Here is a 27,682-nt window from a genome sequence, read left to right on the forward strand (position 1 = left end):
ATTGACTGTGAATAAGTTGAAGAAACTCACTCATAAAAACACTTGTCATCACCAACTAGTATATCAATGTAACTTGTAGCAAGTTCCCCTGTTGTACCTGCACCTGTTGTATGCACTGTTGTAATTATTATTGCTAAGTGTGCCCGATCAGGATTTTTGGAGCCAATCACTGATGCATTTTTGTTTTTACAATGGGGCAATTGCTGCACAATAGCTTACACACAGCACACTTTAACTTTGTGAATTGTATGTGTGGTGGCCTTATGTGTGCGCTTTGAGTGTGCATGAGCGAACCGTCTTACTGGCAAGACTTAATAAGAAATTAAAATAAATAAACTTTCGTGATGATTCGACAGTGCCTCGATTGTGCAAGTGACTATTCCTGTCAACTGTGCAGTGTGCAGAGGCGATGTGGTGATTTGAAGCCATTTGCACATTTTGAGAGGTAAAGCGAGAGAGCGCGCAGTTATTTACTCACGCTGTATGTGAAATTACATCTCACAGAAAGTTCTGAAATTACTTTATAAGTTATTTAATAAAGCAATGTGAATTGTACCTCATCCGCTTCAGCATTATAATTGAGATGGTGCTGCTGCAAGTCATGCCAAACCTCTCTTAGCAGGCACATCATCAGTTTGACATCGGTTAATGAGATCACTAAGCAATTATCAGCTGTTAGCGATCAGTAGCCGATAAATCGGAGCACCCCTAATTATTGCTCATACTTGAGTATTAGCAATAAAAATAACAATGATTTTTTTTTGGTAAGCAGCATTAAATGTATAGTGAAACATTTCCTATTTGTTCTCCCCTGCACTTATGAGACATCAGGCCTGCAATTTGATACCAAATTAAAATATGATTTGGAGTGGGGAGGATATTTGGATCATTAAATTACCTTTGAGTTTCTAAACTCAAAAGTCATCAGTCAGCTTCAACTATCTATTGTTTGTGAACCCTGCAGTATTTCATTTTGCAAATGCAGACATGCACCAGTTAGGAAGATCCTGACATCCCTGTTTTCCCAACAATCAGCTCTCATCCACTCTCACACAATGGGCAATAAAAGTAGCTGAGCAAGTGGTGGAACATGGATCATAAAGCACTGCTGGGGCAATAAAGCAAAAAAAAGTTGCAGTTAATCCAATATAACTTGCAGGCCCAGCTGTGCTCGCAGTTGGTAGCCCAACCCTGGATTAAAGCAATCAGAGGAGTAGCTTGTACAATTGCGGGGAGGTTTATTCCTCTCATGAATGTCAATGCCCCTGTGGCCACATGGAGAGATGTATGGTGGGTCTCACACCCTAAAGGACAGGTTGTTTGGAGGACAGGAGAAGACTAACTGTCCTTGCAGCACTTAAGGGTTGTTTTGTGGTGGGTATAAGACTATATGTGATTGGTTGTTTGGAGGAAAGTGGTTTACATAAAAGAAGGTAAAATAATCATGAAGAAAAATAATAACAAAAATAAAACAAGCAATTTTAAAACATAAAACAGGCAATTTTAAAACATTGGAAATGATTTAAAAATTGACGTATTTAAAATGAATTTAAAACAGTTAAAAAATAGAAAATGATTTTACATAGAATATAGTGAATATGTAAAATACAGTGCAATCAATTCGGACATCGCACATTGCTCATTCAACAAATGCACAGCTGAACAGATGAGTTTTGAGTCTAGATTTAAATGTGACTAATGTTTTAGCACATCTGATCTCTTCTGGAAGCTGATTCCAGCTGCGGGCGGCATAGTAACTAAAGGCGGACTCCCCTCGTTTTGTGTGAACCCTTGGTATTTCTAACTGACTCGATCCTAATGATCTGAGTGGTCTGTTAGGTTTATATTCAGTGAACATATCTGCAATATATTTTGGTGCTAGGTCATTGAGTGATTTATAAACGAGTAAAAGTACTTTAAAATCAATCCTAAATGTAACTGTAAGCCAGTGTAAGGACCTGAAGACTGGTGTGATATGCTCAGATTTTCTGGTTCTAGTCAGAATCCTGGCAGCAGCGTTCTGGATGAGCTGCAGCTGTCTAATGGTCTTTTTGGGAAGGCCGGTGAGGAGACCATTACAATAGTCCACCCTGCTGGTGATAAAGGCATGAACAAGTTTCTCTAAGTCTTGACTGGAAACAAAACATCTAATTCTTGCAATGTTTTTTAGATGATAGTATGCTGATTTAGTTACTGCTTTGACATGACTACTGAAACTAAGGTCTGTCTCCAGAATCACACCAAGATTCCTGACTTGATTTTTAGTTGTTTGTCCCCTTGAGTCAAGGTATGCATTCACCTTGAAAACTTCATCTTTGTTTCCAAATGCAATAACTTCAGTTTTTTTCCTTGTTTAACTGAAGAAAGTTCTGGCACATCCAACTAATAATTTCATCAATACATTGGCAGAGGGAGTCAATGGGGCTGTAGTCATTTGGCGATAAGGCTAGGTAAATCTGGGTATCATCAGCATAGCTGTGATAGGCAATTTGGTTCTTTCTCATTATTTGTTTACTTAAAGCAAACAAATGCCTTTCTCTTTAATCGACTGATAGTTGATTCAGTTTAAATGATATTCAAGCCATTAGCTTCACAATGTAAATTTTATTCAAGCCATTAGGTCCAATACACAGCTTGCTGTTTAGTTTCAGTCCATTAAGTCCGATGCACTTGCCATTTGTACAATTAAAAACTTCATTAAACAAACTAAAAGTATAGCTTTTAGACTTTTTACTGAATGTATTAATTGTACAATTAAGTATAAAGAATTATAAGTAAAATTCATTATTGTAACACAAGTATCTGAAATCAAGTAAACAAACAACATGTAAAGCATGTCAATCTTTCAGTATTTCTTTTACATTAGCATACAAATAACTTTTTTTTTTATGTACACTACCATTATTATTGCCTCATGTAATGAAGTTGAAGGTGGATGCCCTTTCTGAACCATGATGATGATGCTGATGATGAAGCACAGTTATTTGGCTGATATTCATCCGGGCTCATGCATCCTTATGATCCAGTCTCCTTAAAAGCCATGTTGTAGATATATTCTGACATGGCTTAATCACATTTAGGGTTTAGTATGCACATGCACCCACATATCAATGTCATACGCTTGTGAAGCTTTACCATTGATAGAAGATTCAATATATAATATGTTCTTTTACTAAACGCTTCTGACTGCAGTTCAATATGCTATGGCATTCACAGTTGCTGTGGTGTCTATATACTGTACATACTGGGTCCAAAAAAGCTCTGATGATTAGAAAAGCATGCAACAGGAACTAATTACTGCACTCTGTGGGCTGGAGACACGTGAAGTCACACACTGTGCTGCTTTGAACGTCCTGTTTGGGAAACAGAAGCCCCCTTCCTGTTTCTTCTGTTGTGGTTGCAGAAACAAGAGACTGCCTGGCTCCTTTGCACTCCAATGACTTTGACTTTTAAGTTTTAATTTCTTATATTATATTAAATTAATTTAATTTAATTGTATTATTTAATTTGCTTTTATGTTTGTTATTTTTAAACTGAACTTTTTTTTAATATTGATTACTTTGTTTTTAATGTCTCAGTTTGAAAAATAGAAGTTTGGGTGAAACAAAAGGATTTTTATCTGTTGTTTAGCAGAATATCCATTACTATGAATATGTTCCACTAACATCTGACAACCAGAAAATGTACAAATGTAGACTATACTGAACAGTAAATCTTATTTTATTGCTTTTCTCATATAAAACAACACATTTGCCTTTGTGAAATGTTTTGTTTAAAAATCACTCTTGAACATAAATGCCATATGGTTAGATATTTCTCTAATGCAATGACATTCAGACATTTTTAGCAGTGCTTTTTTGGTTCAGTGTATAATACAGATAAATTCTTGAATTTGCAACATTTGCCAAATCTAAATCTTACACTTGCTAAAAAGCTAAAAAGTGCTGAGTAAAGCTGAACTGAGCTATTTTTAATCTTGATAGCACTGATTAAAAATGGCAGTCCATTATGAGATGACAAGATGATGTGATTGGAGGTCACCATTGACCTGTCAGATTTCAAGATAAGCGAGAAGAGTGAACCTAGATTCAATGACAACATTGTTCTGAGTTAAACATTCCAGAACGACATGTGGGGAATCTTGCAATTCAAGAGCACACGCAGCACTTATTTATGATGATGTTACATGTGCATGCATGTGCGTGTGGTGATTAGCAGGGTTGCAGTTGTTACATATGTGACCTGCATGACTTGAATATGTGGTTGGTGTACAGTATATTCAGTCTGGTTGTGTATATGTGAGATGATATATATGCTGTGTCAGAACACCCTCTGAGATGAAGGTGCAGGCATTTTGTGAATGTGTTGCCAAATTTTGACTCGTTAAATCAACCAAGCATAGCTGGCTGATAAATTGTGTGTGTGAAGCTCACTGACCAAGAAACTCTTGCTGGTTAGGCTAAAGCCTGATGGGGCCATCCCATGTTGGAAACCATAATCCAATACACTACATATGCTGGTCCTTTCCCCAGGGTTGAGATATGTTACAACACTTAAGCCATCAGTCAAGATAGGGTAGTTAATTTGTCAGTTCAAGTGAAGTGTGTGAGCAGAAAATGCTTCTGTCCTGCTAGTCCTCTCTATCTTGTGTTAACGTCACTAATAGTTGGGAGTTATAGAGGAGGCAGGCACCACTTTCTCCCCATCCACCCCTCCTAATCTCTGTTTTTACCATGGGACAAACAACTCACCTAAAATACATTTAAAGAATTTTAATGCAATACAAATCACATCTTTTAAACATCAGGCAGTCATGATCAAATTATGCTTGCACTTGAATTACTGCTGAGTGAACCTACACAGGCTTTAAGATAAACAAATAATATGAAAACTTAATATTGTGTCAATATGTTATGACTGGGTTTTAAATCAAGAAAACCAAGCAACAAAACTTCCAAATATTGATAGCAGCTACTCTAATATTTACAATGTATCCATGAAAAGTCTCTTATCACTTCTATGAGATTAGTTTTGATGATCTAATGTTTCTTTCCTCTGTACTGCCCATGTGCTCCTCAACATGCTCTGTTTCAAAGTTCTGCCTGGTGAGGAGGATGCTCTTCCCTGATTCATGGCATACCAGCCGTGCCTGAAGTCCTAAGCTCACGCCACAGTTAGGCCAATAACATTCCCTGGCAATGCTTGACTCATCCTCACAGGTAATCTGCCAGATACTTTTGCCATTACAGCTGTTTGAGATAGAGTAAACAGTGACTAGAAGCTTCCTTCTTCAAAGTGTTGTGAGAAATCTTGTTCATAGCAATCTATAAGGGTAATTCTTTTCATAATGCCTTTGATTTTAAACATTTAAAATTGTGGTGTAGTGTAAACTGTCCTTAGTAACTCGGTTCAACTTTTTGAAATGCAAAATATGCCACTGCTATAGTCACCACTTTTCTGTGAGTTACTTTAAGATACTTGTTTGTGTAGATTTATGTATATTTATTATATATTGCAGAGATTAGAAATATAGACTGTTACTTGAGAAACCAGAAAGGTCAGAGGTCAAGTGGAACATTCTAACTCCAGAGTTCTGTCTCCTCAAACAGGCTTTCTAAGGACAGCTGTAGAAAACTCATAAAAACAGCACGTTGTGCACAGGGATCATTAAAAACATTGTGGTATTGATTTGATTCCTCACAGCACAAATCTATCAATATCTTAAATTTAATTTAAAGCATGAAAAATGAATACGAATATGAATCAGCTCGTTTAATTGTAAATTATAAAGCTAATTATTTATTGTGCTCTTAAATGTAGTTAACCATGGATGCACACATTAAAAAATAAAAAATATACCTTTAATTGCTTATCGCTTGTCGCGTGTACCCTTACGAAAAAGACGTTTATTCAAGTGTGCTATTACTATACTTATTTTAAACTAAAATCAGGAAAGTATGCTTTTAGTTAACTTTTTATGTACTTCTCAGAAATGGGCTTTATGTACTCCTCAGAAATATACTTAATATGACATTTAAGTATACTTGACTTATACTTACATAAAGTCTAATATATTTGAGCTATACTTGTGCTCCTAGAATCCGTGTTTTCTTTATATACGGTAGAGCAGTGGTTTTCAAACCAGTCCTGCAAGCACCCCTAGCACCTCACATTTTGTATGTGTCCCTATATCTGACACCCATTTCAGGTCCTGCAGTCTCTACTAATGAGCTGATGAGTTGAATCAGGTCTGATAGATGAGGGAGACACAGAAAATGTGCAGTGCTGGGGGTGCTCGCAGGACCACTGCGGTAGAGGGCGCTAGTACACATCTTCTGTACAGAACCCAAACACCCACCAAAAAAAAAAAAAAAAAAAATACAAGTGAAGAAGAAAAAAGCATCAACAGATACTAACACATGTAATCTAACACGATCATCTGAAATGAAACAGCATTAAAACTGTAACGTTATGGAATAAAATGTCGACCGATGAAGAGGTAATAATTACCGTCAAGCTTTGGGGTGTTGATCGACTCCATCTATGTTTTGGTTATCATTCTGAATCCAATTCATAGTCTTTTTTTCAGCTTTTTGTTTAAAATGTTATTTCTTTATTTTTTTATGAAACTTATCCACATTAAATTGATTAAAAAAACAATGCATGAAGCTAGAATAAAATGTTTTTGTTTACAAGCAGATACCCTGTTCTTTCTTTGGATGTTTTGTATGTTCAGATATTCATATAACAAAATATATACAAATTAAAACCTAAATAGGAACAAAGCAGTATACTTAAAGTATGATGTAAAGTTCACTTAAAGAAAACGTATGAGTATACTTGCAGTATAAAACTACTAAACTAGTACTGAGACTATACTTCAAAGTGTACAAAGTATTTAATTAGTAAACTATCAGTATACCTATAAGTTCACTTTTAGTATAATTGCAGTACAAACTACAAACATAGAGGTAAACTAGTTGTGTACTCAAAGTTTGCTACTGTTGTAAAGTATACTTAAAAGTATACTTTTATACACTAGAAAGTGGGCCAATTTAGTCCCAAGGGCTATTGAAACAGTACACTTACAAGTATACTACTAGAACACTGATATTTGTTTACTTCCTTCATAAAGTATACTTAAAAATATACTTGAAATTTACTTAAGTATACTTAATAAAATAAACTTGAAGTATACTAATTTTTGGTAAGGGTAGTTAGGACACTATGTTACTAGCGTCATTATGAGGTCATATAAAGTAGGCTAACTATTATGACTAGTCAGTGCATATGGCAAAACTTAGACTACCACAGTTGACTAAGTGTATAAATACTATTCAAATACTATCTGCTGGTCACGTGTTCTATGTTAAGTAGCTAATTAAAAATAAGCTAAACACCAAATATTTAAATATAAAACTCACCTTGAAGGTCGCGCAATCGTTTTTACTTCAGTAATGATGTTCTTCACTCCAAATTAACTAACTCCCTCATAAGTCAAACACTCATTCTGCATGAATTGTGTCTGCTGTTACTGTGCACCCCTGTGAAGAAAACGGAATGATGCTGAGTGGTGACAAATCCCGCAAGGATGCGATTACTGTGCGCCTGAACGCGCTTTCACTGGAATGCGCGCCGGGATGCTGCGTCGACTGTCTACTATGGAGTCAATATAATATCACATTTATACGCAAAAAAATAAAGTTTTGCAAAAGAAAATAAAGTTTTGCAAACAAAAATTAAAGTATTGAGGAAAATAATTTTGCTTTTTGCAAACAAAAATAAAGAATTGCAAAACATAAATGATACCGCGCGAAAGCAATGATTTTGCAATACATATTTTCCATGGTCATATCTACAATTTTATTTGCAACACTGATTTTATTTTGAGCGTCAGTCTAGTTTGAGCTTGCGCTGCAGTTTTTCCTGTGCGCTTCATTTTTCTGCGCGTCTCGCTTTGTGACACTGTTTTGACGTGGGGGTGGAGTCAAGGGGCAGGGGCGTGTACAACATGCCTCCCTGGAAGTGACGTCATCGGCCCCAGACGCAGCTCACTGATCCAGGTACTGTCATGATGACTGTGTCCATTTCTTTTACTGTCTATCCTTTTATTCACTAGCATTAAAACATGCATGGTTTCGTTTTATTAACTTTATTAACAAATGTATATGTGTATTAGCAGCGTTTGCTCAAGTTAAAGAAGTTGTTACCATGCACATCTGTTGTTTATTTCTCTCGATGTGCACTCTTTTACTGGCATAAAGTTGGCTTGACGTTGGACTGTCGATATTCGCAAATCTAGGGACCGTCTCTAAAGTTACATGCGAAACTACTATACACTTCTCTAACGTCAATAGCATGCAAGGAGAATGACTAACAGTCATGAAAACAACTGTTAACTGTTCATCCAGGTGTCAACTATAATGCACACCTTTTATATTTTTTTGAAAATTATTAAAATAAACTGTAAATCATATGTAAAAATATTGCTACTTTTCATTACACTTTTCATTAAAGTGCACTTTAGAGGATGAATTTAACAATAACCCTATAATAATAAATACTAGAATTATAAATGAATAATTCGCTAGTTTCATTTGTAAATGAAAACACTAATTTAACAAAGAACGTTAATTAGGTAAGCAATACACGAATTAAAAGGGGAAATAAGCATAACAGTAAATATAAAAATATAGCCCTATTTAATATAATATTATTATCAATTATTATATACGTTTAGCCTATATGAATAAATGAATGATGCATTTATATAGCGTTTTATAATGTATTGTTGTACACCCCAATTCGCTGTACGATCATGTGGGGGGGTCTCTCCTCAACCACCAGCAGTGTGCAGCATCCACTTGGATATATTATATATATATAATGATAAAAATAATAAAAGCCTTATATGCACATATATTACATAAAAAGACACGATCAACGGACTGTGGGATGGATAAAAATATTTGATCAATCTCTGATAATCTCAGGTTGCTATGGTCACGCGGGTTTGTTTATGCATTAAACTCCTGGCAAAATTAAACCAAAAAGATTCGAGCTTCATTTTTTTTTATCTTACAATGACAGTCATTTATTAATTTATGCCAGGAGTTATGTAAATGAAAAACGAAGTCGAGATCGATATAAAACTTGAGTCGTAGACCTCTTTAATGATGTACGTTATAGTTTATGAAGTGAATTGCATAATTTTACATTAAAACTAGCAGTAACTCTGAACTAATGTGAACAAAGAACGCTTCTGTGCGCTGGCGTCCTCCCACAGGTTAGATCTTAAACAAACACTGTTAATGCAGTTAACCAAATGAAACAATACACATTTAATGCTATAAAAGTGTGTGACTGGCATAAAGTTGGACGTTCGATATTCGCAAATCTAGGGACCGTCTCTAAAGTTACATGCGAAACTACTATACACTTCTCTAACGTCAATAGCATGCAAGGAGAATGACTAACAGTCATGAAAACAACTGTTAACTGTTCATCCAGGTGTCAACTATAATGCACACCTTTTATATTTTTTCATAATTATTAAAATAAAACTGTAAATCAAATGTAAAATATTGCTACTTTTCATTACCGAATGGGCTCAAATTTAAAATATGCCATAATTTGAAGCTCAATAGCATTTGAACAGAATGACTCACTTTCATAAAAACATACTATAAAGTGTTCATCTAGGTGTCAACTATAATGCACACCATTCATATTTTTCATAATTATTCAAATAAACTGTAAATCATATGTAAAATATTGCTACTTTTTCATTACCGAATGCACTTAAATACAAATTTAAGCTCAATAGCATTTTGAACAGAATGACTCACTTTCATAAAACATACTGTAAAGTGTTCATCTTCGTGTCAACTATAATACACACCGTTCATATTTTTCATAATTATTCATATAAACTGTAAATCATATGTAAAATATTGCTATTTTTCATTTGAGCTTTTGAGCTTTAAATTAGTGTTTACGTCCATTTGGTAATGAAAAGTAGCAATATTTTACATATGATTTACAGTTTATTTTAATAATTTTCAAAAAATATAAAATGTGTGCATTATAGTTGACACCTGGATGAACAGTTAACAGTTGTTTTCATGACTGTTAGTCATTCTCCTTGCATGCTATTGACGTTAGAGAAGTGTATAGTAGTTTCGCATGTAACTTTAGAGACGGTCCCTAGATTTGCGAATATCGAACGTCCAACGTCAAGCCAACTTTATGCCAGTAAAAGAGTGCACATCGAGAGAAATAAACAACAGATGTGCATGGTAACAACTTCTTTAACTTGAGCAAACGCTGCTAATACACATATACATTTGTTAATAAAGTTAATAAAACGAAATCATGCATGTTTTAATGCTAGTGAATAAAAGGAAGCGATCCACTCGCATGCATCTGCTCATCATGACAGTACCTGGATCAGTGAGCTGCGTCTCGGGCCGATGACGTCACTTCCAGGGAGGCATGTTGTACACGCCCCTGCCCCTTGACTCCACCCCCACGTCAAAAACAGTGTCACAAAGCGAGACGCGCAGAAAAAAATGAAGCGCACAGGAAAAAACTGCAGCGCAAGCTCAAACTAGACTGACGCGCAAAATAAAATCAGTGTTGCAAATAAAATTGTAGATATGACCATGGAAAATATGTATTGCAAAATCATTGCTTTCGCGCGGTATCATTTATGTTTTGCAATTCTTTATTTTTGTTTGCAAAAAGCAAAATTATTTTCCTCAATACTTTAATTTTTGTTTGCAAAACTTTATTTTCCTTTGCAAAACTTTATTTTTATGCGTATATATGTGATATTATATTGACTCCATAGTCTACACTCCACTACGCGCGGCGTAATATTGTTGTAAGTGATTTCGTGCGGTTGTTTGAGCCACCAGTCCCTTGTTTGAGGTCTCTAAAACATTTTGTAACAAATATTAGCGCGTGCAGAAAGCAATACAGAAACAAACGCAAACTTATATTCATTATTTTCTCTGCTTTTCTCGCATGGCTATCCCTGGTTTAACATTTCCAGCTGTGAGATCGTGTTAGTTTGTATCCATTAAATTATAAAAAACAGTTTTTAAAGTAGACAAACAGAGATAAATTTTCCTAAAATGTGAGAAACAGAAAAACCTCATAGATGATAAGGTTAAAGACCAGCAGCTCTTAAAATATTAGACTGCCAACACTAATTCAGCTCTGAACATTGTTCTGCAGAAGATGTGACCTTAGGCTGTCATTCCTCCTCCTGTATCATAAAGCTCCTTGCCAAATGCCAGTGAAATATAGTAAATCCCTAACCCTATATATATAACAAAGCTATTTATTCTATAGCTTATCTCATATATATATATATATATATATAATATATATATATATATATATATATATATATATATATATATATATATATATATATATATATATATATATATATATATATATACAGACCTCGGTTGTTTAACCACAGTTTTCGGCTCGGTTCTGATGGCCAGGCACATCATAGTGTTTTCTGCTATTTAAAATGTGATTTCATAAAAATTTAAAAATAAATAAATTTTAAAATAAAACACTTGGGCTACTAACAAAATGAAATAGTTTATTTGTTTACCTGCATGTCAGAGAAATTAAATGTGATTTAATTATTAAATATTTATTTTAAAATCTCAGGGGTACTTCAAGTAAATATATTAGGTGAAAGAGGTTCAGATGACAAAAAAGTTTGGGAATCCCTGCATTACATGTAAATAAGAAATTGTGTGAATTTGTGCATTTTAATTTTAATGTGTTTGAAAGACAAAAGCCTTCCAAATACACAGTAATACATGTAATGTACACACATACATATATATAATGGTGACAATCATTAAAATATTTTATAAAATGTCACATAATTGCAAGAAATGAGAGCTTGAATCTGTAGTGGAAGAAATTTATAAGGAATTTAGTTTAGCCATTATGTTAATAAAAAATGTTTGAGCATGTTATTTAATGCAGTCCTTTGATAATTTAATATTAAGATGAGTTTCTAAAAAACAATTATGTGATGAGTTGCTCTGTTGTCACCATCTAATGGCCATCCCCTGTGTGAAAAGATGAGAGCTTTTGGCTTGGTGTCTCAAATTTCCTTTGGATTCCCCTGCATGCCCTGGTAGACAGGAACACTGAGGCATGATGATTACATGAGTGAACATAATCATGCTTTTCTCTCAGCCATGCTCTCATTAGTCTTACAAATACAGCCATGCCAGTTAGGTGATTTTGAGACAAGCGGATGACATGACTGGCATACCCATCTCTTGTATCAGAGGGCAGGGCGGGCACAACCGGGGGGACCATTCACCCATTGTGCCAGGAGAAACTGATGGAGAGCTCACCAGCAGGCACACAATGAGCTCTGTGAGGTGCAAAACAAACGTAGTATTGTTTGGGCTACTTTCTGCTGTTTACTGTGATGGGAGAAAGTTGCACCCACACAGAGCCTGAAGGCCGATGCAGTAGGCCAACCTGAAGGCCTACTGCATCATTTTGTGCAAGCAAAAAATGTATTTGATCAACGCATATGAAAAGAGAATTTGTTTTATCACACAATTCATAATCAACATTTACCTAAAGACATCAATGTTTATTCGTCACACACACTGGCAATGAATATGGATTAAAATGTGGATAAAAGGAGGAATGGACTATTACCACTAAATATCAAATCAAATGTTTTGTTCTCAGTTCTCACAGTTCTCAGAAATAACTTTTCAATTATCTATTATTAACCCTAATCATATTCATAAAGCTTGGACAAAACTTTTTGCCTTCATTTTGAACAATATATCCATTTTTTATATTTTCAAACCTAATACTGTAAACTTTTTTAAACATTTTTTTAAATGTTTTGATTGAAACACATACTTGTACTATATTTCTTTTAAATAAATGGCACTTTTTGATATATAATGCAGAGACATTTGTATATTTTTTTATTTAATATATTTTTAAATATATAAATATGAATACACACCATTATATATAAAGCAGATATGTTAGTGAATGGTATATATTGTGTCTGCGGGCTTTGGGTTTTTTGGGGTGGGCTTGTCTGTCGACAAATAGAGAATCCAGTTCGCTGTTGCCCCTGGACTCTCTTGTCCCGACAAGTTACTTCATTAAAAAGTGAAAAACTGCACCATGGGAAAAAGTACTAATAATTTCTCAAACCAAACATTCTCCAAATCCCACAATATCATTTAGTCATCATCTAATGATCTTGAGAATATGGTCACATTGATGTTTCCAAAACACTCATATTCAAATGACCAACAACAGATTTATGATAATTCCTTACAGATAAAAACACTTAAACAGCATGTTGCGTGTGTAAAGCATGAAAAGTATCTTTACAGGGGCACATTTCTCTCACAATGATAAACAGCAATCAAAACTGTCCGTACATGCAGTCACTGGCTGTCCAAACAAAGATAAACAATGAGAGTGATGTCACTCCCTCCGAGTGCAGCAGAAGATGCCTGCTGTTTGTTGCTGTAGTCTTTTCACTTCGTTTTTTGTAAACGCCACAGATTTCACCCCTCACCTGTTTCCTGCTGGATCAGATCTCTTTGACCCTGCTGTGAGACAAAGCACAGATTATTGAAAACTAAGCCTGCATACAATGACGTCAAAAGATGATAAATTACACTGATGATGAATTAATGTCACAATAAGGTCATTGATTCATCCAAGCCTGGCTGAACAAAAGGTCGGCTCGAATTCTGACAAAAGTGAATGGCTTGGTTCTCCACTGGCCAGACTCTGTGTGTTGAAAAGTGTCAGCTTTGCAAAGCAGCTGAACGTGCAGATAGATTAATATAGAGGACACTTATTAAAAATGAGTGTTTCAGTCAGCTTATTATAATTTAGCATTGAGTGCTTCTGTGCTGCAGTACAGCGGTTTTAAAAATCTGTTAAACAGAGTAAGCCGAAGGGCAAGACATTTTATCATTAAAGAAAAGGAAGTGCACCTGTTCTTGTTCTAAGAAAATACTTAGACTAAGCCAGGATTAGGCCATAGTTCAATTAGGACATTTAAGTAATTTTTCTAAGCATGCTTAGAATTTTTTTTTTATTGGGGTGCATCTTGAGACAAAACAAAGGCACTGATATATTTTAAGTTCAGACAGTGCAAGTTTATTTCAGCTGAAACAGCTCAGACTTACATTTTAGTCTAGGACTAGGCTTAAGCCTTGTCTGTGAAACCGGGAGGGGGGGGGGGGGGGGGGGTTAAATCAACTGAATTCAAATAAAACACTTTATCCTATATTTTTCTTTTACATATAATTTTCTCTGACACTTTTGTCTAAAGTAACATATAGTGCACTTATAATTTATAAGGGAGACACTTCCCCTGGAATAATGGTGTTCCCTGTTTTGATCAAAGGAACAGTAGTTCCTGCTGAAGTTTAATTAAAATATAGTATATTACAAGTGTGCAAAATTAGACTTAATTTCTTTGGATTTTCTGCCCCCTATTGGAGAAATATGCATGCAACGAGCCGCGAAACAGAAAAGGAGCAGGATGTGTTTGTTTTCCCCACTTCGGGCTCAGAAAATATCGCCGCCTCTGAATCATACCTTAGTCATAGCAGTAAAACAGGAAGTAGAACCAAGCGATACAACTACACGCTAAAAGTGGGCATTCTGCATTTAGCGCCGTTACAAGTAAGCAAAGACTTTTAGTTAGCTAATTTAAGCTAAAACTAATTTCAACCGGAGCTATAAAAGCCTTTCATACGAATGTCAGGTATTGTACTGTGTAAATATGTGTAAGATGTTATGAATTTTGTTTTTAGTAAAGTTGCAGTTACTGTAATCCTGTAGATATGGCAGACAGGAATCCAGTTATTGTGGTGGTCGGTGCTGGAGTGGCAGGACTCGCTGCAGCCAAGAAACTGAAAGAGTATGGATTTAATGACGTCACGGTGCTGGAAGCATCCGAGAAGGTCGGAGGAAGAGTAGCTACTGCAACTCTAGGTGAATAGCCTTCACTGTATCTCAAATAGAATTACAGTATTAAGTTAATATATAGAAAATGTCATTCAGTATTAAAAGTTATTCAATGATGTAATAACAATAATTAAATAAAGTATTATTAAATCAAAGTATTATTAAAAATGTGTTCTTTTTGTTAATTATGTTTATTATTCATAATAATGTTTATTATATGATCATTGTTTTAACAAACAAACAAATAAATGTATGGTTGTGTGTTAGAGAAAACTGTTTTGGGAAGCTAAAATCTGTGAACCCATGGCTTAGTTTCACTTCCATTTTTTTTTTTTTTTTTTTTTTTTTTTTTTTTTTTTTTTGCTGTGTCAGCAGATTGTATCATGTGATTTTAAATCCAATTTGTGATGGGACAACGAACTGACATTATTTTACTTTTATGAGGGTATATTTTTATAAACACACAGTATGTCTTCCATTTATGCCAAAAACTCAAGAAATTGAATAAATCCAATACCATGATCAATACAGTGCCTAAAACCCATCACTAAATAGGCCTGAAATAATATAGGAAATCAAATAGAACTGCAGGAGTTTTTTGTGCATATTTTATATATCTGAAGCACTTCCTGTAACACTTTCTCCTAAGCCCTGGTTCATTTCTGACCCTGTAATGCAGTATTCTATGCTGTATTAATATTTAACAATATATATGTCACTGTGTTTCTCTTATTATGTGAAAGGTACTGCATGTGTTGATACCGGAGCACAGTACATCCATGGGACGTCAGAAGAAAACCCAGTCTACTGTCTCCTAAAAAAGTCTGGCCTTCTAAACCAGATCCCTGAGATGGGTGAAGAAACATTTTATAGTAACAAGGGACACAAAGTAGATGTAAACATCGCCAGAGATGCATATGGAGCTGGGGAGAGCATGATTCGATACCGTGGCTCCAACACAGGAAAGAGTTTAGGTGAACACTATGCAGAAAAAACCCAGGGTGTGATTGACAGCGTGCAAGACGATGACAAGAGAACGAGAATGCAGAGTGTTTTTGCTTTGGTCGGAAAAGACATGCTGATTGACATTGGAGCTTCAGACCTCCACAGGATCTCTCTTGACTCCTGGCAGTATTATATCAACATGGGTGACAGTCTCAATATTCCAGGGTATGATAGGTTGAGAAGATGATCAGCATTCATTTGCAATTATTGCTCATTAAATGATTCAATTAGTGTTAAGTGTTGTGTATGTATGTCAGTTTAATGTTTCAGCTTGTGGATAAGCTGCTGGAGGACTTCCCTAAAGATCGTTTGCTGCTGAAAAGAGAAGTTAGTAAGATCAAATGGGATGGATCCTTTTCTGTTGCCCCTGCTCGTGATGAACCTCTCCTCTCTGCTCACACTGAATCTGCTTCTGAAGAAAAAGTCTGCCAGTACCCAGTTTGCATTGTCTGTGAGAATGGAGAAGAGATTCTAGCTGATCATGTAATTGTGACCATTTCATTAGGTACGTGTTGATAAGGATTGCGTATTATGAGGAAGATGCTGTATGAAGTGAGCACTGTGTAACTGGTTAAGAGATAAATTTTGCTATTTAAAATTGAGAGATCTATGTGTGTGTGTTTGTTTTGAGGTTGTCTAAAAGCACAAGCATCCAGTCTATTCATCCCCAGTCTCCCAACCGAGAAAATGGAGGTCATCGAAAAGCTGTGCTTTGGCAATATTGCCAAGATCTTTTTGGAGTATGAAGAGGCATTCTGGGAAAGTGATGTTGGTACTATCAGCCTGATTTATGAAGATGACATCCCCGCCTCAGTATCCACCAATAAAATGCAGTGGCTCAAGAACATGCAATACTTTTCTGTCCTGAGACCCAAAGAAAGGTTAATGTTGTATCAAACTATAGTGACATTTTCAGTAATAATAAAAAAAATAATAGTAATAAGTAGTAGTAGTAGTAGCATTGTTATTATAGCTGTTAATGGTGCAAAAAGCTGTAGTAACATTATTAGTGTACCTCAAGAAAAAAATATAATATGACATCTTTAACATGGTTACTTCTTAGGGTTTATTTATCTTTAATTCTCTCTTTTCTAGGTTTGGCAATGTCTTAATTGGCTGGTGTCCAGGAGACATAGCTGACCTGGTTGAAACCATGACAGACGATGAACTCTCAACTGCGATCACTAATCACCTCAAAATGTTCTTAGGTAAAGAGTTCTCTTTAGTAAATATCCATATTATTACTTTTGGGTGTTTGCTAATGTGTATGTTACAAGACTTTAAGGTTTTAAAAATTCTAAACAAAATATATATTGGTGAAAGGTTTTTCAAAAAGATCTTGTGTTTTTAATATTTTCTGTACTTCCAAGGACATTCAAACATTCCTCAGCCGAAATCCATACTCTGCACTAAGTGGCGCAGCAACAAGTTCGTAAAGGGAACCTACTCTTTCCTCCCCGTTGGTGTTGATGGGAATGTTATGGACACACTGGCACAACCACTAGTAGGCAGCCAGCATCCTAATAAAGTATGTGATTTTATTTATTTTTTCTTAATGGATTATCATTTTTATTTAAATATGCGTTTGGTTTATGGGCTATCAAGGAGAAGGTTTTGATACATATGTGTGTTGAAAAGGGGGTTAGGCCCTTCTTTGATTTCTTTTCTTTGTCAAAGTATTAAAGTGATTTATCACTTCATATATTTCAGGATCTTCAGGTCCTGTTTGCAGGCGAGGCAACGATGAAGACTCTTTATGGCACAGTGCAAGGAGCTCTACTCTCAGGACACAGGGAGGCAGACAGACTGGCAGCACATTATAAGAAGACAGTGGCACCCACTTCCACTACCTCAGTGGAAAAACAAGTTTAGAGAGTTAAAAACTGCTCATAATCAAAAATTTATTCTTTGGGTGATAGTGTCCAATAACAGGCAAATTACCGAGAAAAGTGTTTGACAGAGGACGTGATTGCAATAAGCCTGCCACCATGAGGCTGCTCTATGTAAAATAAAATAATTGTATCCGGTTTCTTTAAGAGCAGAACTATTTTAATTAAGAAAAAAAGGACTGAGATTTTTTTTTTTTTTTTTTTTTTTTTACTGTTGTATACTGTACTTTTTATATCATATTCTATGTATTGTATACGTTTTTATGACGAGCTAAACATATCAGAATTTCAAACTTTTAAATAAAATATTGCATGCTAAATTTTTGTTTGATTATTAAAGTTCTAAGCTGATTTTTCGCACGAATCTATTTTATTTAGAGGAAAAATAACGGCTTCTATTTCTTCATGTGAACAAAAATCCAAACCGGACGGACAGCGGAACTATTGGCAATTGCAGCACAAGTTTCCAGGCGGAGCATTTTATGTTGATACACCTCCATGCCGTTTGTTGATGGTGACCTTCTTCATTCTGCGGAGTTCTGTCATTATGTTCTTACACTTATGAATATATTTGCTATATAGCCGTGTCCAGTGTTCCAAATATTATGGTCATGGCTTTAAATACAATTGGTCAGCCTTGCAAGAGTATATTTAGGTAAGTAGTGAACCCATAGCACATTGAGTTTTCTCATCTTCAGTATAGTGGTATTTAATGTATTTTAGTGTTTAGGGTTATGTATTAGTTTGAAGATATTTTTGTTCCCATTCATAATTTTTAAGACCTGCTTATGGAAGGATTTTGCTTTAATGACAAGTGTCTCTAAAAACTGTCAAACGATCTGGCTTCGCACTGAATGAGATCTGATGATTCAAGTTTCTTACGCTGTAGTGATTGCGTTATGTTTACTATTTACTACAGCTAACGTTAGCTAAAAACATCTTTATTGATGCGCAGAAAAGTTTAGATTGTGAATTTACTTTTAATGTTTTGCACAGGTGTCTTCAGGCTGTTGTCACCCACAGATGCTTGCAAGCCACATCCACATTTCACACCACAGTCTTTCAGTCAAACTCCAACAGGACGTGTGTGGTCCGCTTTGGGAGGCAGAAGTATGAGAGGATGTATCCGGTTCTGTTGGTGAGACCTGACGGGTCCACCATCAACATCAGATATAAAGAGCCCAGAAGAATAATGAAGGTTAGTGGTTTATATTCTAGTTTTTTTTTTTTTTTTTTTTTTTTGTTAAAGGTACACTTCACCCCAAAATGAAAATTCTGCCATTATTTACTCAATGCCATGTTGACGTAATACTTTATTTTTCAGTTGAACACAAAAGAAGAATTTTTTCATACAATGACAGTTCAAGATGTCATCAAGGTTTATAAAAAGGACCTGAGGTTGGTGTTTTGAGTCAGTTATCAATAGTTTTTACTGTATTTTTTCCCCTATTAGATGCCTGTGGACATCACCACCCTCTCGGAGGAGGAGAGGAAAATCAGAATGCGGAAAAGAGAACCGAAGAGGGCAGCAAAACAGAAATTGGATGATTTTGAGGATGATTTCAAAGTTGATGATTACAGCAAATTCTGGAAGAAGAAATGAATGGACTGATGCAGTTAAATGCCTCATTCAGTCTATTTGTCACATGTACAATATTGCAATTTTGTTTTGTATGTCACCCTGAAATTAAAAAGTCTTGGAATATTTGGTGTCATTCTCTGCGTTTTTTATTTGGGGCTAAATTGCAGCATTAGCTTTTTTTTCTTTCTTTTTTTTTTTTTTAGTATTCTTATATATACTATACTGGTCAAAAGTACTTATTTTTTCCAGTTATGGAATTAATACATTTAGATTATTATGCTAAATAATCCCACAGAATTAATTGTTTTTCTAAAGCATAAACTGTTCATTTCTAAAATACGTTCGTTTACAGCATCCACACGTGGTTATCTCATAATGCGTATCTCTCAGCATTCTCTGGAACAGGCTGATTAATTATTAATCAAGTTAACACCTGCTTCAAAGTTCACACTTTTGCCTCAAGCATTGTACAAAATGCCAACTTCACCTGAGCCTGTAACTGGCACCCCAGAGCCCGAGGTGCCTAGGAAGTTTACTTTGGAGGCTGCTGATATTGCTGTGGTTGTGGTCTATTTTGTGTTTGTGTTGGCAGTCGGAATATGGGTAAGTGAAAGTCTGCAGCCTAGTTATATACTTGCATTGATGTAGAGAATTCTGTATGCCTAATTCTTGATGCAGAGATAGAACTGGTGTGTTTTTGATTGTTAGTCCTCAGTCAGAGCCAACCGTGGGACAGTGGGTGGATACTTCTTGGCTGGACGATCCATGACATGGTGGCCAGTGAGTTTTTGTGTGTTTACTCTAGTGAAGCTGGAACTGTTTATTTTGTGGATGCCTACAAGGAAGCATCTTGATTTTTAAAATCCTTGTCTGGAATTACAACCAGGAAAGCGGAAATAATTAAATAAAAATTTTTTTTTCATGTACGCACATTAGTGAAGTAAATGTGTTTTGCATTAAATTAAATTAAATAATATATACAGTGGGTACGGAAAGTATTCAGACCCCCTTAAATTTTTCACTCTTTGTTATATTGCAGCCATTTGCTAAAATCATTTAAGTTAATTTTTCCCCCCTCATTAATATACACACAGCACCCCATATTGACAGAAAACACAGAATTGTTGACATTTTTGAACATTTATAAAAAAAAAAACTGAAATATCACATGGTCCTAAGTATTCAGACCCTTTGCTCAGTATTTAGTAGAAGCACACTTTTGATCTAATACAGCCATGAGTCTTTTTGGGAAAGATGCAACAAGTTTTTCACACCTGGATTTGGGGATCCTCTGCCATTCCTCCTTGCAGATCCTCTCCAGTTTTGTCAGGTTGGATGGTAAACGTTGCTTGACAGCCATTTTCAGGTCTCTCCAGAGATGCTCAATTGGGTTTAAGTCAGGGCTCTGGCTGGGCCATTCAAGAACAGTCACGGAGTTGTTGTGAAGCCACTCCTTCGTTATTTTTTTCAAGAAGATTAGGGTAGTTGTTTTGTTGGAAGTTGTTCGTTATTTTCAGTCTGAGGTCCTGAGCACTTTGGAGAAGGTTTTCGTCCAGGATATCCCTGTACTTGGCCGCATTCATCTTTCCCTCGATTGCATCCAGTCGTCCTGTCCCTGCAGCTGAAAAACACCCCCACAGCATGATGCTGCCACCACCATGCTTCACTGTTGGGACTGTATTGGACAGGTGATGAGCTGGTTTTCTCCACACATACCGCTTATAATTAAGGCCAAAAAGGTTAGGTTTTTTGTAACCTTGGCCAGATCTGTGCCTTGCCACAATTCTGTCTCTGAGCTCTTCAGGCAGATCCTTTGACCTCATGATTCTCATTTGCTCTGACATGTACTGTGAGCTGTAAGGTCTTATATAGACAGGTGTGTGGCTTTCCTAATCAAGTCCAGTCAGTATAATCAAACACAGCTGGACTCAAATGAAGGTGTAGAACCATCTCAAAGATGATCAGAAGAAACGGACAGCACCTGAGTTAAATATATGAGTGTCACAGCAAAGAGTCTGAATACTTAGGACCATGTGATATTTCAGTTTTTCTTTTTTTAATAAATCTGCAACAATGTCAACAATTCTGTGTTTTTTCTGTCATTATGGGGTGCTGTGTTTTGTTTATTAGTGGGGAAAAAATATATTTTATGTTTTTTTTGTATGTGTGTGATATATAAAAGAGTGTGAAATTTTTGGGGGTGTGTGTATTTTTTGTGTACACTGTGTATATATGTTTTATACACATCATGTTGACAGATAATATGTGTTTAGTGTGAGGAAATGTCTTTTTAAGCTTGAATTATCATAGCTTCGTTTAGTTCTGAGAGTGTTTTCTCAGTATGTCTTTCTTGTGTTGTGTTTCAACAGATTGGAGCCTCTTTGATGTCGAGTAACGTAGGCAGCGGGCTCTTCATTGGATTAGCAGGAACAGGAGCCGCAGGGGGACTCGCAGTTGGGGGATTTGAGTGGAATGTACGACTGACAAATCAGTCCTCATCCTACAAGCTTTCAGTGTTGTTTTATTAATGACTTATTTTATTTGTAGTCGTCTTAGGCCAAACAAATGTTTGACAGTTTTAATGCATCACATGCTGAAACAAAACATCTTATCAGACATCAAGTATGATGCTCTTTAGGCAGCATGGGTCCTCATTGCCTTGGGCTGGATCTTTGTGCCCGTGTATATTTCTGCTGGAGTGGTCACAATGCCAGAGTATCTGAGGAAGAGGTTCGGGGGTCAGCGCATCCGAATCTACATGAGTGTGCTCTCTCTCATACTCTACATTTTCACCAAGATATCAGTAAGACTCCTTAGTTTAATAAATGTGAATGAAGTATTATTCTGTATTTGTTATATATGTATTGCATATATATTTTTTATCTATTCATTTAAAATAAAATAAAATAACAGTACATTAATACAAACAGAAAATTTCCAAAACTGGAAAAAAGAAAAGAAAAAAAAAGTATTCAATTACAAAAATATGCAAATTAGAAGGACAAGAGGACTTATCATTGTTAAGTATGTATTGTTTTAAATTTAAATTAAGTATATTATAATGATAAATGAGTGACTCTAGCATGAATGGGAAAAGAAAACATATATTACTATTATTTTATCATAAAACATGTTTTTTATTGATACCTGAGCCAAAGCGCAACAATACAGTATGCTATGAAGTCTACAATAACAGTAAACAAATAGCAGTTCAGCATAGTTGTAAGTTTTAATGTATGTGTAATAAAGTTATTCATAATCATAACTGTGTTCTTTCCAGACAGACATTTTTTCAGGGGCTTTATTCATCCAGGTGTCTCTGGGATGGGACCTGTATGTCTCCACCGTTGTGCTGCTAGTCGTCACTGCACTTTATACTATAGCTGGTAATAAAACAACACATAAATGACTGATATTTTAGATAACTTAGGGGGTCATTATGTGATTCTATCTAGATGAAATGCTTAAATTGGTGGTTTGTTTTAATGCAGGTGGCCTGACAGCAGTTATCTACACTGATGCCTTACAGACCGTCATCATGGTAATAGGAGCATTTGTCCTCATGTTCATAGGTATAGATCTCTCACTGATGAAATGTTATACTAACATGAATTATTCCAGGGTAAGGACAGTGATTGCATTTCAATTGAATTTCCCCTGATAGCATTCGACAAAGTTGGCTGGTATGAGGGTTTGCTGGTTCAGTATGAGAGAGCTGTACCTGCTATCACAGTTCCCAACACCACTTGTCATCTTCCTCGGTCCGACGCCTTTCATATCTTCAGAGATCCAGTGACAGGAGATCTTCCTTGGCCGGGCCTGATTTTTGGACTCACTGTGCTGGCCACATGGGTGTGGTGCACAGACCAGGTGAATTTATAACACTGTAGATTTTTAGAATTCAGCAGAGGATTTCACAAATGTTTCTCTTTAAGCATAAAAATAGTTTTACATCAAGCAGTTGCATCTATTTCATGTTTGAAGGTAATAGTGCAAAGGTCTCTCTCTGCCAAAAACTTGTCCCATGCCAAAGGTGGTTCGGTACTCGGTGGCTACCTCAAGGTCTTCCCTATGTTCTTCGTCGTTATGCCAGGAATGATCAGCAGAGCTCTCTACCCAAGTACTACTCAGTCATTCTTTGCATTTCCCCTAATCTATGGTCTGGATTTAAGAAAGATGTTACCTAAACATTTATTTAACCTATAAAAAGGTGTTTAATGGACTATCCACACCATGTAAAATCTCTACTTATATGCTAAGTAGTATGACAGTGTTTATGCATTTTCTAGATGAAGTAGGATGTGTGGATCCTGATGAGTGTATGGAGATCTGTGGGGCCAGTGTCGGCTGCTCTAACATTGCCTATCCAAAGTTAGTTGTGGAGCTCATGCCAGTGGGTATGACAACCTTATGTTTTCGTTTTTTTCAGAATAATCAGATGTGCGATTTTTCAATTAGTTGAAATTTTCTGTCCTCTAGGATCATTTAAAAAAAAAAATTCTATCGAAAATGTTAAAGGGATACTCCACCCCAAAATGAAAATTTTGTCATTAATCACTTACCCCCATGTCTTTCCAAACCCGTAAAAGCTTCGTTCGTCTTCGGAACACAATTTAGGATATTTTGGATGAAAACCGGGAGGCTTGTGACTGTCCCATAGACTGCCAAGTAAATTACACTGTCAAGGTCCAAAAAAGTATGAAAAGCATCATCAGAATAGTCTATCTGCCATCAGTGGTTCAACCATAACATTATGAACTGATGAGAATGCTTCTTGTACACGTATAAAACAAAATAATGACTTTATTCAACAATTTGTCTCCTCTGTGTCTCTCCGCACAGAGGAGTTTTTTTCGTGTACAAAAAGTATTCTTGTCACTTCATAACGTTACGGTTGAACCACTGATGGCAGATGGACTATTCTGACGATGCTTTTCATATTTTCTGGACCTTGACACTGTTATTTACTTGGCAGTCTATGGGACAGTCACAAGACTTGTGGTTTTCATCCAAAATATCTTGAATTGCGTTCCAAAGATGAACAACATTTTTAAGTGTTTGGAATGACATGGGGGTAAGTGATTAATGACAAAATTTTCATTTTGGGGTGGAGTATCCCTTTAAAAAAACTAACAATTATTCTAAATAGCATCAGTAGTATAATTATAATAAAATATTTAAATATTTAATATATATTATAATTGAAATATTTTGTTTTGTCTCTATAGTTACTAGATTTCGATTTATTTGATTTTGATAAGCTGAGTGGCAGTTTGAAGATCATAATGGGAAAACATATTTCAAAGTACTTTTAAAGTACCTTCAAAATGCCAAAATTCATATAATTTATGTTGTGTGTGTGTGTGTGTGTGTGAGAGAGAGAGAGAGATAGATAGAGAGAGAGCCTATAAAGGTCCTGTAGAAAAAAAAAAAGAATGCAAAACCTATCAAATATGTTGACTGCTACAACAGAGATTACAGAGCAACAAAGATGTTCCTCTTGTTCTTGATTTGCTAATGCATTCTTTCTTTCCTTGTAATTGTGTTGTAGGTTTGAGAGGTCTGATGATTGCTGTAATGATGGCAGCACTCATGTCCTCTCTCACCTCTATATTCAACAGTAGCAGCACTCTGTTCACCATGGACATATGGCAACGTATTCGCCCCCGGGCCACTGAGAGAGAGCTCATGGTAGTGGGCAGGTAGTCTCTTAAATGTTTTGTGGAAAAACTTTCATTTTGAACATATTTTTCAGAAATAAACTGAAGTATCTAAGAGAAGTGAATACTGTCATTATATGCATACAAACTAGTTCAACGGAAGTGGAACCAGTCCACCACTAATTCCACCAAGTGGTTTAACCACATCAGGGTGGTTTTGTTAACCTGTTTAAGGGCGATAAAGACACAATTTGAACTTTGATACTTGATATACAATCTGTCAGTGAGGTTCATGAAACACAAATAAGTTCAAAATTAAATCAGTCCAGTTGTCCTTTTCCAGAATATACACCTTCATTTTACTGAGTCTCATGTGTCTCAATTGCTGCTGTTAACTTACATCCACAGGGTGTTCATTTTATTTCTAGTGGCCCTGAGCATTGTGTGGATTCCAGTCATTCAGACAGCTAATAGTGGACAACTCTTTGACTACATTCAGTCAATCACTAGCTACCTGGCACCTCCCATCACCACAGTGTTCATTATGGCAATCTTCTGGGGGCAAGTAAATGAACAGGTGAATTAATAAACCTATAACAGCCTATAACACTTGATGCTTTTATTTTAAAAAGTTGTAAAAGTTAAGTGGTTTTCTTTTTATCTTGCACAGGGTGCTTTTTGGGGTCTGATGGTGGGACTAGTGGTGGGCACTGTGAGGATGGTAATGGAATTTGTGTACAGCATCCCATCATGTGGAGAAAAAGACCTGCGTCCTGCCCTGCTGAAAGATGTGCACTACCTGTATTTTGCTCTCATCCTGCTTGCACTGACAGCTCTGATCATTACAGCTGTTAGCCTCTGCACTGCACCTATTCCAGAGCAACATGTAATTATGGATCGCAATCCAAATACATACACATTTAAATAATTCTTTATCAATTTGTATACAAAACTTACAAAAAGGAGATAAATGCTACATACCCAATTACCCGGGGACTTTATATTTATATTGGTTTAAAAATTTAAAAATTGCATATTATAGACTAATCCCATGCACTCCTAAAAATATTTTGCACTTTTTGTTTAATTTTAGTGATTTTAATTATAATTTAATTCATGAACCACTTTCTTCCCTATTAATGTCCACAAAAAGAAGTTTTGTCAGGTTTTAGCTATTCAAAGTACCAACACAACATGTAGACTACCTTAATTTTGAAAAAAAAAAAATGTATGTAGGCAAAAGACTTTAATTTCATTACTGGCATTAAAAACAGTAAAGAAAGAATGTATAATGTATTATTCTACTTTAGACATTCTACTAAGTAACTTTGCAACTAACTCTTAATTAACTTACAACTGTGTGTGATCTAACTCAAGGTTAGGGTTAGTAGAATAAGTTGACATATTTGCAAAGTTACTTATAGTCAGTAGAATGTCTGGGGGGCCATCACAATAAAGTATCAGATATTAAGAAGACTACTTATACTCTTAATGACTGGTAGTTGACATGTAGTTACAAAGTTAACTATAGTTAGTTGAAGGTCTAAAGTAGACTATCAAAATAAAGTGTTACCTACATATTTATATGCACAAAACATATTATTTACGATGATTTTTTTTTAAACAGAAACGCACACTGAATTGCGCTAATATAACACTTATATTTCATTTTAGCTCGTTCGTTTGACCTGGTGGACAAGACACAGTAAGGAACAGCGTGTAGAGCTGGAAGACCCCTGGGCTAGAGGGTCCCAACCAGCAGGCTCTGCTCCGAGCACTACAGAGTCAGAGGGGTCAGATGAGGATACGTCTGCATGGTGGAAACGTGCTGGAATGTGGCTGTGTGGTCTCTCCCATGTGGCTAAACAAGAGATGAGTGAGGAGGAACAGAAGGCTCTGGAAAGGAAACTCACCAGTATTGAAGAAGGCCACACCTGGAAGACTGTCTGCAATGTTAATGCCCTCATTTTACTCACTGTCAATGTCTTTCTTTGGGGGTACTTTGCTTAAATAGTTCCTTTTTTTTTTTTTTTGTAAGAAACTCAACAATGGTTGTCTGAGTCAGATTTTGATTTAAACTTTAATTTTAAAAGTTTATTAAAAGCAGTTTGCTGTCACAGTGATAATAACTAAACATATATACTGTAATAATGCGTGCTGTATCATAATGACAAAGCATAACAGGTAAGAGGCCTCTTAATCGTTCTCTCCCATGGGCAGGGCTTCACCATGCTGTAAGATGACTTAAAATTATATAATTATTTATAATTTTATTTTAAGTTAATTATAAGATAATAATATAAAAATGTATATTTTATTATAAGATAATATAACTTATTAAAATGCTGAAACATATATTTCTTATTTTAGTAGTTTGTCGCAATTGTTTTCATTGATGAAAATGAACAGACACTTAAGGTACTATTTGGGATTCTTATGATTCACTTGTTGTCTCTATAAATAAACAAGCTTGAAAGCAGCTTTGTTATTACTGAAGAATCGGGTCCTTTGAATATTGTGTTGGATAA

The 27,682-nt window shown here is 35.6% G+C and overlaps 4 protein-coding genes across 6 annotated transcripts in view; 3 read left to right on the forward strand and 1 right to left on the reverse strand.

The window, feature by feature from the left end:
- The window catches only part of LOC109059083 (breast cancer anti-estrogen resistance protein 3 homolog), a 60,779-nt gene extending 53,171 nt beyond the window's left edge, over window positions 1–7,608 (reverse strand). Inside the window, exon 1 of one of the 2 annotated variants that reach the window (XM_042761897.1) lies at window positions 7,425–7,608. The gene's annotated coding sequence lies outside the window, so the exon portion shown is untranslated. The remainder of the gene's footprint in view (window positions 1–7,424) is intronic. The other variant, XM_042761899.1, reaches the window with a different exon arrangement.
- A 6,944-nt stretch (window positions 7,609–14,552) lies between these two features.
- On the forward strand, window positions 14,553–18,263 carry paox1 (polyamine oxidase (exo-N4-amino) 1). 2 transcript variants are annotated; one of them, XM_042761904.1, is made up of 8 exons: window positions 14,553–14,702; window positions 14,891–15,045; window positions 15,762–16,188; window positions 16,281–16,528; window positions 16,655–16,904; window positions 17,119–17,231; window positions 17,394–17,551; window positions 17,734–18,263. In XM_042761904.1, the coding sequence occupies exons 1-8, from the start codon at window positions 14,554–14,556 to the stop codon at window positions 17,893–17,895; spliced, it is 1,662 nt and encodes a 553-aa protein (XP_042617838.1). In that variant the 5' UTR covers window position 14,553; the 3' UTR covers window positions 17,896–18,263. The 2 variants fall into 2 exon arrangements, with proteins under 2 accessions (XP_042617838.1, XP_042617839.1); XM_042761905.1 differs by having other exon boundaries at window positions 14,554–14,815; window positions 14,893–15,045.
- Window positions 18,264–18,378: 115 nt separating this feature from the next.
- Window positions 18,379–19,617, forward strand: mrpl55 (mitochondrial ribosomal protein L55). Its single transcript, XM_019091239.2, has 3 exons — window positions 18,379–18,567; window positions 18,909–19,110; window positions 19,366–19,617. Exons 1-3 carry the CDS (start codon window positions 18,518–18,520, stop codon window positions 19,513–19,515), a joined length of 402 nt encoding a protein of 133 aa, XP_018946784.1. The 5' UTR covers window positions 18,379–18,517; the 3' UTR covers window positions 19,516–19,617.
- A 297-nt stretch (window positions 19,618–19,914) lies between these two features.
- slc5a9 (solute carrier family 5 member 9) lies at window positions 19,915–27,650 on the forward strand. Its single transcript, XM_042761903.1, has 13 exons — window positions 19,915–20,097; window positions 20,203–20,274; window positions 21,864–21,968; window positions 22,133–22,297; window positions 22,775–22,880; window positions 22,986–23,066; window positions 23,159–23,364; window positions 23,479–23,614; window positions 23,784–23,891; window positions 25,046–25,196; window positions 25,563–25,731; window positions 25,825–26,040; window positions 26,829–27,650. The coding sequence occupies exons 1-13, from the start codon at window positions 19,969–19,971 to the stop codon at window positions 27,162–27,164; spliced, it is 1,980 nt and encodes a 659-aa protein (XP_042617837.1). The 5' UTR covers window positions 19,915–19,968; the 3' UTR covers window positions 27,165–27,650.
- The last annotated feature ends 32 nt before the right edge of the window (window positions 27,651–27,682 follow it).

This window comes from Cyprinus carpio, chromosome A8 (assembly GCF_018340385.1).
Source record: "Cyprinus carpio isolate SPL01 chromosome A8, ASM1834038v1, whole genome shotgun sequence".
Classification (NCBI taxonomy): Eukaryota; Metazoa; Chordata; class Actinopteri; order Cypriniformes; family Cyprinidae; genus Cyprinus; species Cyprinus carpio.